This window comes from Chiloscyllium plagiosum, chromosome 13 (assembly GCF_004010195.1).
Source record: "Chiloscyllium plagiosum isolate BGI_BamShark_2017 chromosome 13, ASM401019v2, whole genome shotgun sequence".
NCBI classification, from domain to species: Eukaryota; Metazoa; Chordata; class Chondrichthyes; order Orectolobiformes; family Hemiscylliidae; genus Chiloscyllium; species Chiloscyllium plagiosum.
Window position 1 is genome coordinate 8,326,763 of NC_057722.1, and position 12,320 is coordinate 8,339,082.

Here is a 12,320-nt window from a genome sequence, read left to right on the forward strand (position 1 = left end):
TGGAAGTTTCATTCCGCAACATCCGACGACCCCATGGAGACTTGGTGAATTTCTGCAGCTTATCTTGTAGATAGTCACACTGCTGCTTTGGTGCATTGATAGCAGAATCTGTGAATGTGGTGTCAACCAAACAAGCTGCTTTGTGCTGTACGACGTTAAGCTTCTTGCATGCTGTTGGAGTTGTACTCATCCTGGCATGTGAGGAGTCTTCCACCACACTCCCAACTTATGCCTTGTTGATAGTGGATTGGCTTTCAGGAGTCAGGGAATGAGTTACTCACGCAGTATTCCTAGCCCCTGACCTGTCCTAAAAGCCACAGTACATATATGGATAGCCGAGTTGAGTTTCTGGTCAATGGTAACCCCAGGATGTTGGTAGCAGGGAACATACCCTGGGTGTCATTAAGCAGGTGCTGCGTGATAGCACTGTTGATAACACCTTCCATCACTTTACTGATGATCGGGTGCTATAATTGGCTGGGTTGGATCTGTCCTACGTTTTGTATACAGGACATATCTTGCAATTTTCTATGTTGTCAGGTAGACACCAATGATGCAGCTGCACTTGTACAGTTTGGCTTGGGGAGCTGCAAGTGTTGAAATCTTCAGGAGTATTGCTGGAATGTTGTCTGGGCTCATGGCCTTTGCAGTATCCAAGGCCTCCCACCGTTTCCTGATATCATGTAGAGTGAATCGAATTGGCTGAAGACTGGCATCTGTGATGCCGGGAGAGGTCAGAGATGGATCATCCACTCGACACTTCTGGCTGAAGATTGCTACAAAAGCTTCATTCTGATCTTTTGCACTGATGTGGTGGGCTCTTCCATCATTGAGGATGGGGATATTTAATTGTCCACCACCATTCACAACTAAAATGTGGTAGGACTGCAGAGCGCAGATCAGATCCATTGGTTGTGGGATCTCAGCTCTGTCTAACATTTACTGCTGATGCTGTTGACATGCAAGTAGCCCTGTTTTTATACCTTTACTAGATTGACACCTCATTTTTAGGTAGGTCTAGTGTTACTTCTAGCACGCTCTCCTGAACTGTTTATTGAACCAGGGTTGATGCTCTGGCTTGTTGGTAATCCGAGAGTATGGGATATGCCAGGTCATGAGGTGCTTCATTGATGCTCAGTCTTGAGTTGCTAAATCTGTTCAGAGTCTATCCTATTTCACACAGTGAAAATACCACACAACAGGAACGGAGCATATACTCAATGTGAAAATGGGTCTTTGTTTCCACACACTGTGCGATAATCACTCCTGGATAGTGACATGGACAGATGCATCTGCAGCAGGCAGATTGGTAAACATTAGGTCAAGTATGTTTTTCCCTTTTTGTTGGTTCCCTCATCACCTGCCGCAGACCCAGTGTACCAGCGTTGTCCTTTAGGACCCAACCAGCTCAATCAGTAAGTGGTACTGCCAAGCCTCGCTTGGTGGTGGACATTGACATCCCCACTCAGAGTACAATCTGCATCCTTGACTCCTTAACTGCATTCTCCAAGTGAAGATCAACACGGAGGGTTAATAATTCATCAGCCAAGGGAGGACAGTCCATGGTAATCAGCAGGCATTTCCTTGCCCATGTATAACTTGATGCAATGAGACAACATGAGATCCAGAGTCAATGTTAAAGGTTCTTTCCTGACTGCGTATTAGTATATCTGCTGGGTCTGTCTTGCTGATGGGATAGGACATACCCAGGGATGGTGGCAGTTTTATCTCGGATGTTGTGTACAAAGCATGATTCAGTGAGTATGTCTACAACAGGTTGTTGCTTGACTAGTCTGAAAGATAGCTCTCTCAACTTTGGCACGAGACCCCAGATGTCAGTCAAGAGGAATTTGTCAGGCTTCAGAGTTGAGTTTTCCGTCTTGCTCCCAGTGCCTTAGTTGATGCCAGATCTGGTTTCATTCCCTTTTAGCAGTTGAATGATTGGCCAGACCTATTTCAGAGGCAGTTAAGAAAAACAAACCATGTTGCTGTGGGACCGCAGTAACATATAGGGCTAGACCAGGTGAGGACAGCAAAAGACTGTATTCTCTGGAGTTTCAAAGCATGAAAGGTAATCCCATTGAAATGTAATAAAATTCATACAGTGAATTTTCATACAATGGGCACTGCTGCCTCACAGCGCCAGAGTTCTGGGTTCAATTCCCACCTCGGGCAACTGCCTGTGTGGAGTTTGCACATTGTCTGTGTGGGTTTCCTCCGGGTGCTCTGGTTTCCTCCCACAGTCCAAATATATGCAGGTCAGGTGAACTTGCCATGCTAAAATGCCCGTAGTGTTAGGTGAAGGGGTAAATGTAGGGGAATGGGTCTGGGTGGGTAATCTAATCTAATCTAATCTATACAGGATGGATGTGGATAGAGTGATTCACCTAACCACTCAGCCTAGAACCAGGAGAGCTAATTTCAGGATAAGGGGCAGGCCATTTAAGACTGAGATAAGGAGGAATGTCTTCAGAAGATGGTGAATCTTTAGAATTCTTTACCCTAGAGAGCTGCAGAAACTCAATTACTGAACAGATTAAAGACAGAAATCAAGGGATTTCTGGAGACAAGTGACATCAGAGGACATGGGGATAATGTGAAAACGTAGCATTGAGGTTGATGAAAATCTCATTGAAAAGGCATACACGCAACTCTGTACTAGAAAACTGGAGTGCACAATCTAAACTGAAATTCTAATAAAATACTGATGGAGGGCTGTACTGAAGGAGGCAATGTCTTTTGGATGCAATGCACTTGCTTTGCCCTCTTAAATAGATGTTAATTATTCCATTGTTTGATATCAAGCAAGCACAAAGGATGTATCCCAAGTCAATCTCCCAAACAGCATCACAAAAATCAAAGTGCCCAGTCATCGATCACATCGCAGATGGTGGGAGCTTGCTGTGCACATGTTGGCTTCTGATTTTCCCATATGGTCTCTTTGAGATTTTCCCTTCAGGTCCTGTGACACCTCTGGTTGCCTTCCTGCTCTCGCCCCCTCACTCTAAGGCAATGAAGGTATCCCCAGTTCTGGCTCGGGGTGTTCTGTTGTCAGTGTGGGGAAAAGTTGGACGGCGAGAATCTGCCAGCGATCTCACACATCCAAGGGAGTGGGTTATCATGATGGAGTTCACCTTCCCCGACTCGGACATCCGCGCACACCTGCACATTCCAGCAGCATAGGGAGGGGCCAGATGCAGGTGTTCAAGGTCAGGAATCGTACCTCCAGGGTACAGAGATCTGATCGTTGCAACAACATGAACTCATATAGCACCCTTCACACTGTAAACGATACGAAGGCCTTTCTCTGAAAGGCAATCAAACAAAACCTGGCATCGAGCCACAGAAAGAGACTTCAGAACAGGTGATTAATAGGTTACTCACAGAGGATTGATTTAGGGAGCATGTCAAACGGCTAGAGGCACACAGGTTTAGGGAGGGAAATCGAGACTTTAGGGTGCAGACAGTTGATGCAAAACACCAGTGAAGGGAAGTGAAGCACACACACAAGAGACTGGATTTGAAGGAACCGCAGTATTTTCAAATGGGAATGTGGTTGCAGGGCTAGAGGGGGCTTCAGAGATAGAATGGGCACGGTCATAGAAGGATTTGAACACAAAGGTAAGATTTTTTTTTAAAATCAAGAGATAGCCAGACCTGGAGGCAATAAAGGCAAAGGGCAGACATTAGGTTATGGAAAACTAAGATTTGAATTGGTTCAAGTTTCTGGACAGAACAAAATGGGAAGGCAGCCAGGAGAAAATGGACAGTCTAGTCTGGAGGTAACAGGCACCATGGATGATGATCCCACCTCTTTCTCTTCCTGTTCTATCCCTGCAGTGTTGCTGGGTCAAAATCCTGAAACTCCCTCCCGACTCATTGGGAGTCGACGACAGCGCTTGGACTGCAGAGGTTCAAGGCGGCAGCTCATCACGCTTTCTCAAGGGGCAACTACAGACAGACGCATCCCACGAATGAATAAAAGAAAAATAAGACCAGAAAACATTGCATTTTGAATTAACGGGACTGAAGGAACAGCAGAGTCAATTTTTGGTCAATGGGAACCCCCGCCCCCGTCAGGGCATAGATAGTAGAAGATAGTGATGCCATTGCTTGTCAAGTGGCGACATGGTGAAGATGGTCACAGTTTGTTATGTGCGTGGTGCGAATGTTACATCCAAGGGCATTTTAAAAAATTCATTCAGGGGATGAGAGAGTCATTGGTTAGGCCGGCATTTTTTTGTCCATGCCTAATTGCCAAGAGAGCAGTTAAGAGTCAACGACATTGCTATGGGTCTGGAGTCACATGTAGGCCACACCAGGTGAGGATGGTGGTTACCTTTCATAAAGGGTATCCGTCAACCACATGGGTATTTTTCTGACAATCAATGGTTTCATGGTCATCGTGGAACTCTTAACTCCAGATTTTTATTTTACTGAATTGAAATGCTATTGTAAAGGTTCAAACCCAGGTCCTCAGAACATTACCTGGGTCTCTGGATTAACAGTCCAGTGATAATACCATTAGGCCATAGCCTGCCCTCCCATGACTGACTGACTGACTGATATAACTGAAGGTTAGACCACATGGAATACAGGGATAACTAGCCATTTGGATGCATAACTGGTTCAAAGGTAGGAGATAGAGGGTGGTGGTGGATGGTTGCTTTTCAGACTAGAGGCCAGTGACCAGCGGCGTGCTGCAATAATCCATGCTGGGTCCACTGCTTTTTGCCATTTATATAAAGGATTTGGATGTGAATATAGAAGATATGTTCAGTAAGTTTGCAGGTGACACCAGAATTGGTGGTGGAGTGGATAGCGAAAAAGGTTACCACAGGACCATGATCGGATGGGCTGATTGACCGTGAAGTGGCAACTTGAGCTTAATTTAGATAAATGGGTGGTGCTGCATTTCAGTAAGGTAGATCGGGGTAAAGTTCCGGGGAGTGGTGCCAAATAATGAAACCGTGGAGTGCAGGTTCATAGTTCCATGAAAGTGAGGTCACAGGTAGGCAGGACAATGAAGGAGGCTTTTGGTCTGCATGTCTTTATTGGACAGAGCATTGAGTAGAGGACTTGGGAGGTCATGTTGCAGCGGTATAGGACATTGGTTTGGCCACTTTTGAAATACTGCATTCAATTTAGTCTCCCCACTGTGGGGAAAAATGGTGTGCGACTTGAAAGGGTACAGGAAAGATTTTCAAAGATGTTGTCAGGGTTGGAGAGTTTGAGGTACACAAAGAAGCTGAATAGGTTGGGGCTGTTTTCCCTGGAGTGTCAGAGGCTGAGGGCTGACCTTATAGAGGTTTATAAAATCATGAGGGGCATGGATAGGGTGAATAGTAAAGGTCTTTTCACCAGAATAGGGGAAATCCAAAACTAGAGGGCATAGGTTTAAAGTAAGAGGGAAAGAGAGAAAAGAGACCTAAGGGACAACATTTTCACACAGGGCGTGGTGCATAGGCCACTGTTAGAATATTGCGTGTAATTCTGGTCTCCTTCCTATCGGAAAGATGTTGTGAAACTTGAAAAGATTCAGAAAAGATTTACAAGGATGTTGCCAGGGTTAAAGGATTTGAGCTATAGGGAATGGCTGAACAAGCTGGGGCTGTTTTCCCTGGAGCGTCGGAGACTGAGGGGTAACCTTATAGAGGTTTACAAAATTATGAGGGGCATGGATAAGGTAAATAGGCAAAGTCTTTTCCCTGGGGTCGGGGAGTCCAGAACTAGAGGGCATAGGTTTAGGGTGAGAGGGGAAAGATATAAAAGAGACAAAAGGGGCAACTTTTTCACACAGAGGGTGGTACGGGTATGGAATGAGCTGCCAGAGGAAGTGGTGGAGGCTGGTACAATTGCAACATTTAAGAGGCATTTGGATGGGTATATGAATAGGAAGGGTTTGGAGGGATATGGGCTGGGTGCTGGCAGGTGGGACTAGATGGAGTTGGGATATCTGGTCGGCATGGACGGAGTGGACCGAAGGGTCTGTTTCCATGTTGTACATCTCAATTACTCTATGACGCTATGGTGGAGGCTAGTACAATTGCAACATTTAAAAAGCTTCCAGATAGGTTTATGAATAGGAAGGTTTTAGAGGGATATGGGCCAAAAGCTGGCAAGTGGGACTAGATTAGGTTAGGATAACTGGCTGGCATGGACAAATTGGACCAAAGGGTTTGTTTCTATGCTGTATGTCTCTATGACTCTAAAAGTCAGAACGTACCAGAAATCGATTCTGGGGGTCTCTAGATATTGCCTCAGTACCTCATGCTGCTTTCGAGACTAATAAAAGGTTATTTGTTAGAAGACCTTAACCAAGTCAGTGTGTGGCAGCATGGTGGCTCAGTGGTTAGCACTGCTGCCTCACAATTCCAGGGAGCCAGGTTCAATTCCACCCTTATGCAAACTGTCTGCGTGCAGTCTGCAGAGTGTCTGTGTGGGTTTCCTTGGAGTGCTCCAGTTTTCTCCCACACTCCAAAGATGTGCAGGTCAGGTGGATAGACCAAGCTAAATTGCCCTGTAGTGTCAAGGGATGTGTAGGCTAGATGGAGTTGCCATGGGAAATGCAGAGTGATGGGGTGGGGGTGGGCGATGTGGGTGGGATGCTGTTCGGACAATTGGTGTGGACTCAATGGGCCGAATGGCCTGCTTCCACATTGTAGGGATTCTATGGACATGCCCATTAACTGCCTGACTCAACGTCAGACTCACTGATTCTTGTGCAATGTGATTCCCCTTCCTGACACAAACTCCGCCAATCATAAAAGAAACCAAAAAAAAGGCCTGTTTAATAGTAAATTCAATTTAAGTTAATGATCGAATATTCCGACAAATGTTTATCTCTCAACCAACACCATCAAGAACAGAATATCTGGTCATTTTATCTGTTATTGCTGTTCTGGGAACTTGTTGTACACAATGTGTCTCATCAAAGTACAACACTGATTTTACTAACAACTTTCCAATGTCCTGAGGTCAGACCTGGTGCTACATTAATACAAGTCCTTTTGGCTTTCTTTGTAGAGAAAAACAATGCAGTGGGCAGCAAAAAACTCACCCATGACCTTGCTGAGGGCAATTAAGGATGGGCAACAAATGCTGGCCTTATCATCTCATGACTGGATTAAAAATAACACCCTCTTTTCTCCTGAGCGGAAATGAAAGGCAATATCTTCCTTTTTAAACCCCCAGAACAGACACTGAGTGTGCTGAAGCTCACGTGTAATTATTTTGCACAAATGAAGAAAGGAAAGGTCTTGGGAGCCTGAATTAATCAAAAGAGCAGCTCAAGATTCAAGGCAGGCAGGGGAAACAAGCTGCATTGATATGGCGCCTTTACTTTGAAAAATGCCCTCAGATGCCAGCTTCACAGAGACGGAAGGAAGGACAAAGGAGCACCAGGCGGGTGAAGCACAGGGAAAGGATGAACGATGGTCAACAAACGGATAATACAGGAGGAGAAAAATGAAGGGGTTCAGGGAAGGATATTCACAGAGTAGAACTTTGCCGTCAACAGCCGGAAAAGGAACTCACATACCCATTTGCAGAGCTAGCCTAATGAAATTCATGACTAGAAAATCCAAACTCCTGTAAACTGCATGTAATTCACTCTCTGCCAGACTTCTGTTCCTGAAGATGTAGATTAAAAAAAACTACACCCCTTCGCAAGCCTGTGTGAACTATAAGCCGACAGGAAGGGAGGGAATCAGATGTGAAAACTCCTCTGTTCTGTGTCTACATGATAGAATAGCAGTCAATCAATCTGTGCATATCACTGGGATTCGAGCAAGGCAATTCTCTCACTGGTGATGGGAGCAATTTGAGGTGTTGAATTAAGAGCATCACACCAGAAGTGTGCTCCATAGCAGTGAAATAAATTAACCAACATGTGATTTTTCCTATCGTTTATTGCTAGCAACAGACTTAATATTCCCAGTACCGTCAGCAGAGAGTAAACATTTTGTTTTAAAAAAATACAGCACGAGATGGAGCAGGATCTGCTGGTTACAAATGCAAGTCAAACAAAAAAGTGACATTTTGCGATACAATATATTTGAGCAATTTGAGACACAACATGTGGTGAGTGGGATGGTGAGAAGGAACAGCTAACTTTGGAACAAAGGCTCCAAATCGCTGCATCACTGGGGATTCCTTGCCTCAATCCGAGTCTGTTGTAGGCTGTATAAGAAATTCTGTTTACATGGTATCCTGCAGCTACCAGGAGGCAAACTCGAAGGACCCAAGTCTGGAAATCCCTACCTTGCTGGTTTTGAGTGCTTCCCTCAAGAAATCTTGAAGATACCAACACTTTGACTGACAGACACATGGTGAAGTGTTGGTGTCCCATTAGGTGGTGATTCTATGCGTAGTGTGAGTGGAGGAGGAAGCAACAGTCAGGGGGACTGAGGGAATTTGGGATCCATGGGTCACTGAGCTGAACTACACCACCATTGGCCAGGAAAGATCATCTTGTTCCAACCTGCGATTCTTCTACCTGCCTGGCTCAGTACAGTGGTTGCTTACCCAGAAACAATTAATAATCCTACTGACAACTATTTTGATAGAAGAGTCTGAACGCCAAGTTCAAAACTAGCTCAATCCTATAGTCAAATCAATGGGTTTCAATATACCATTTCATTACTATGCAGGGGGCTACCAATATGGTGGACCATTTACAATTTTAAAAGGCAGTCAGAGACAAAGAATCCAGCAGATGCTGGAATCCAAAGTAGACAAGCAGGAGGCTGGAAGAACACAGCAAGTCAGGCAGCATCAGGTGGTGAAGTAGTCAACATTTCAGATATGACCCTTCCTCAGGACTAGATGTGGGGGTAGGGGGAGCTACAGATAAAGGGGCAGGGTGGGGGTGGGAGAGGGGAGGAATGGTGAGGTAGTAATGGGTACAACCTGGTTGGTCGATGGGAGGAATTAATCCGGTTGGTAGCTGGAAGGATCAGTAGGTGTAATGGAAGGGAGGGGGCAGGGCTGGAAAAAGAACCAGGGGATGGGTGGGAAGGTTACTTGAAATTCGAGAACTCAATGAGAAGGGCTGTAGGCTGTCCAGGTGGAATATAAGGTGTTGAGGGATCCTCACTGAGTTCATGTCTGAGGGAGGCAGAGAACGTTCTCAAAGGGGGCAGATGGAGCAGGGGCAGGAGATTGGGGAGTCAGGGAAGCAGAGGTAGGTAGAGGATCATGCACCTGGATAATCATTAATCGTCAGGAAGTCTGGTAAAGAAAACAGAAATATCATAAACTCCCAAAAATTCGCAATGAGCCCTGGAAATGCCAAATCAATTTCTGCCGATACAACAGCACCTTGCATTTATACATTGCCAACTGAACAAGAAAGACTGCTAGGAATGGGAGATGGGTCTTTGTTACAATGGACCAACATGAAAAACAGCTGTAAAACAGGGGACTGACGATGAGAGAATAATGAGTGCGTAAAAGTACAGGGGACTCTTACATTAATATCATTCTATTTACAATCTCAGGAATTCTGAAGGGCTTACAGCCAATGAACTATCACTCTGAAGAGTGTTAACTGTTTGTGAAATGGGAAAAGCCACAGCCAATGGGGCACAGCAAGCTCCCAAACGCAATGCCCAGATAACCTGTGTTTTCAGGGATGTTAGTCGAGGAACAGGCATTGTCCAGGAGACCAGGGATAATTCCCTAGCTTATCTTCATGCCTGAGGAACTTTTACAAGCATTGGAGAGTCAAGCTGTTGCCAGCTACTCAGTAGGTATATCCAAAGTACAGATGGACTCATAAGCCAGAAAAGGTGTCAACATCTCCAGTCAACTCCACCAGTCAGTGACTAGTATGGAAGCAGACTGCGGATTGGGTTAACCTTTGGCAGTCTTTCTAAAACAGAGCGGGGTTAACAGCAGCACTTCACTGATCTGTGAGGAAACAGGAGAGGAGATCTTGGCTGCTCACAGCATTATGGAAGGGGACAGGATAGGGAGCTCAGATTTGCCCCAGTCCAGCAATACCTGTGCTTGGTAAGGGCTGCAATACCCCCGTGGCGGTACAGCCCACTCAATGTCCCACCTCATGGGGACATGTGCCAAGATAAGGCACAGCAACTGAACAAATTCCCCAGGCAAGTACTGAGGGGAGTGTGCTAGCTGTAGAACCAGGGGGCAACAATAAGAGAATTGGGTGGAAGGGAATGCACCAGTCCTTATTCTACGTAACCTGGAGTAGCTAAAATAACCTGCTGCACATCTTCAACTCTTTCCCTTTTCCGTCAAAAATGAACAATAAATCTGAAGTTGATCCTCTTCCAGCGCCAATAGGTAGTCGCCAGGAAACTACTCAACAGTTACATGCCCTTCAAACAAACGGCAGTCAGCTTTCTGCAGTCATTGCTATTGTCCTTGAGTCTCATCAGCTTAGAGGACCCGGGGTGAGGGGGACAGGGGAAAATGGAGGCAAGCAAGAGCAGCCCCCAGCTAACAGACTGACCCCTGCCATCAGCCGCCACCAACTCCTGCTGGAGGCCACAGGGCAACCTCTCTCACTCATCAATCGCCCCGCACACAACAGACAGCACAGGGAATGGTCACATTGTGCCAACTCTCAGTTGGCACATTCAACACACCAGCAAAAGGAGCAAGGCATTCTCGAACAAAAGGCTCTCTGGCAAAGAATTCTCACACTCACTCACACACATACGTGAAGACAAGGGAATCCCCCCCTTGTTAAAAAATAAGGCCATTGTCTGACTTAGCAATTCACTGTACAGTTTGGATATCACCTTCAGCGTCCAGCTCATTGCCCCAAACGCTGTCTATTCCCACACTGGGCAGACCAGACCCATTCCACTTAGATTTTTTTTTCTCTCTCGCTCTCTCTCTCTCTAGGGGGTTGGGTAATTTTATTATACATTCCCAACAAAGAGCTCTGGCTACTGCTCGCTTCCAATAGCCTCTTGTTAAAACAAAATAATCAGTCGAGTCTCAGCGATTCCCAACACTCATCCAAGAAACGCACGCCAAATACGTTCCTTTTAAAACAAAACGAATTGTTTTAAATATCGCGGAGAGTAACCACACATGATTATAACCTCAAATAAGTAATGCATTGTCCTTACATATCTTGTCTCCACATTATTGTTCTAGCCCTGTTAGCTATAAAACACAATCTCAATGCAATTTCCATTCTAATTTCTATATTTTAGTCCTTTTTTTAAAAAATCTCTCTGAAGATCAATTGAAGCTTTCAAAATATAGAAGTCCTCAGGTCAGAATCCTTTACCAGCTCTCTCTCTCTCTTTCCCCCACCCTTCTCCCCACCTACCTGAGATCTCAGCTGAAGGCGCCCCAGCCACCGAGAACCCTTTAGAACTGTATAGCATTCTCATGTCCGAACAGGTCTTGAGTCTCTGGTCTCCCAGAACGGTAGAGGGAAAGAGTCCCAGGAAAGCCAGGCACAGCGAAATCCACATCATCTTCACAAGGACGGTGCCCCGAAACGAGCAATGTGTGTTCGCACAGGAGAATGGCACACACACACACAAACACAAAATCGAGTTTTCACAAGAAACTGCGATCAACAGAGAAAGAGAAAAAAAACGTAATCCAAGCAAAAGTTTCCCCAAGTCAATTGCAGGAGGAAAGGAATCCCAAATGATTCTTGCTTTTATTCTCTCTCTTTCCCCTTCTGAATTAAAAAAAAAGCTCGTGATTTACAATTTTCGGTGAAGAGACGCAAGTTTCAATGTCTCTTCTGTAGTTGCCGATGCAAACGGGTTCATTAATGCCTCACTTAGAAAACACAGCCCCCAAACCACACAAAGGGATGCAACTGACAAATGCTGTTTCTAAAACACATGCACACAATCCTGGGAGCCTTCTTTTTCTTTCCTTAATTCCAATTCTGCCCCTTGTCCTTTTCCTTGTTACTGGTGGTTGCAGTCTATGATGAAGAATAGAGAGTGTTGATGTATGAGTGAGGAGTCAGTCCGACCTGGCACAGACAGAGACAGAGTGACTGCCTGCTACCTCTGTCTCTCTCTGTGCAGACTGTGCCTCACTGAGTTTTCAAACTCCACCCACCCCCAGCCTCTCGCAGGATGTTACGAAAGGCGCGGACTGGGACCAATGAAGACGGACCGTGCCTTTGTCAATCACCTCCCCTTTTTCTCTATTGTCACTGAGCCGCAGGAATGTCATCTTCTCCTCCTACCCGGGTGCTAGTGAGCAAGTGTGCACGAGTCTCCCTGTGTGTGTGTCTGTCAGCCTTTATTCATCTTCCATTCATTTAACCCTTTCAGCCACACATCTCTGCAAATTTACACACTCAA

General features: G+C 45.5%; 1 protein-coding gene across 1 annotated transcript in view; it reads right to left on the reverse strand.

Moving 5' to 3' along the window:
- LOC122555733 (glypican-1-like) overlaps positions 1-12,070 on the reverse strand; it is a 192,444-nt gene extending 180,374 nt beyond the window's left edge. The window contains exon 1 of the mRNA XM_043701793.1: positions 11,315-12,070. Within this exon, the coding sequence (XP_043557728.1) occupies positions 11,315-11,465 (151 nt within the window). The 5' untranslated portion in view covers positions 11,466-12,070. The remainder of the gene's footprint in view (positions 1-11,314) is intronic.
- Positions 12,071-12,320: the final 250 nt, after the last annotated feature.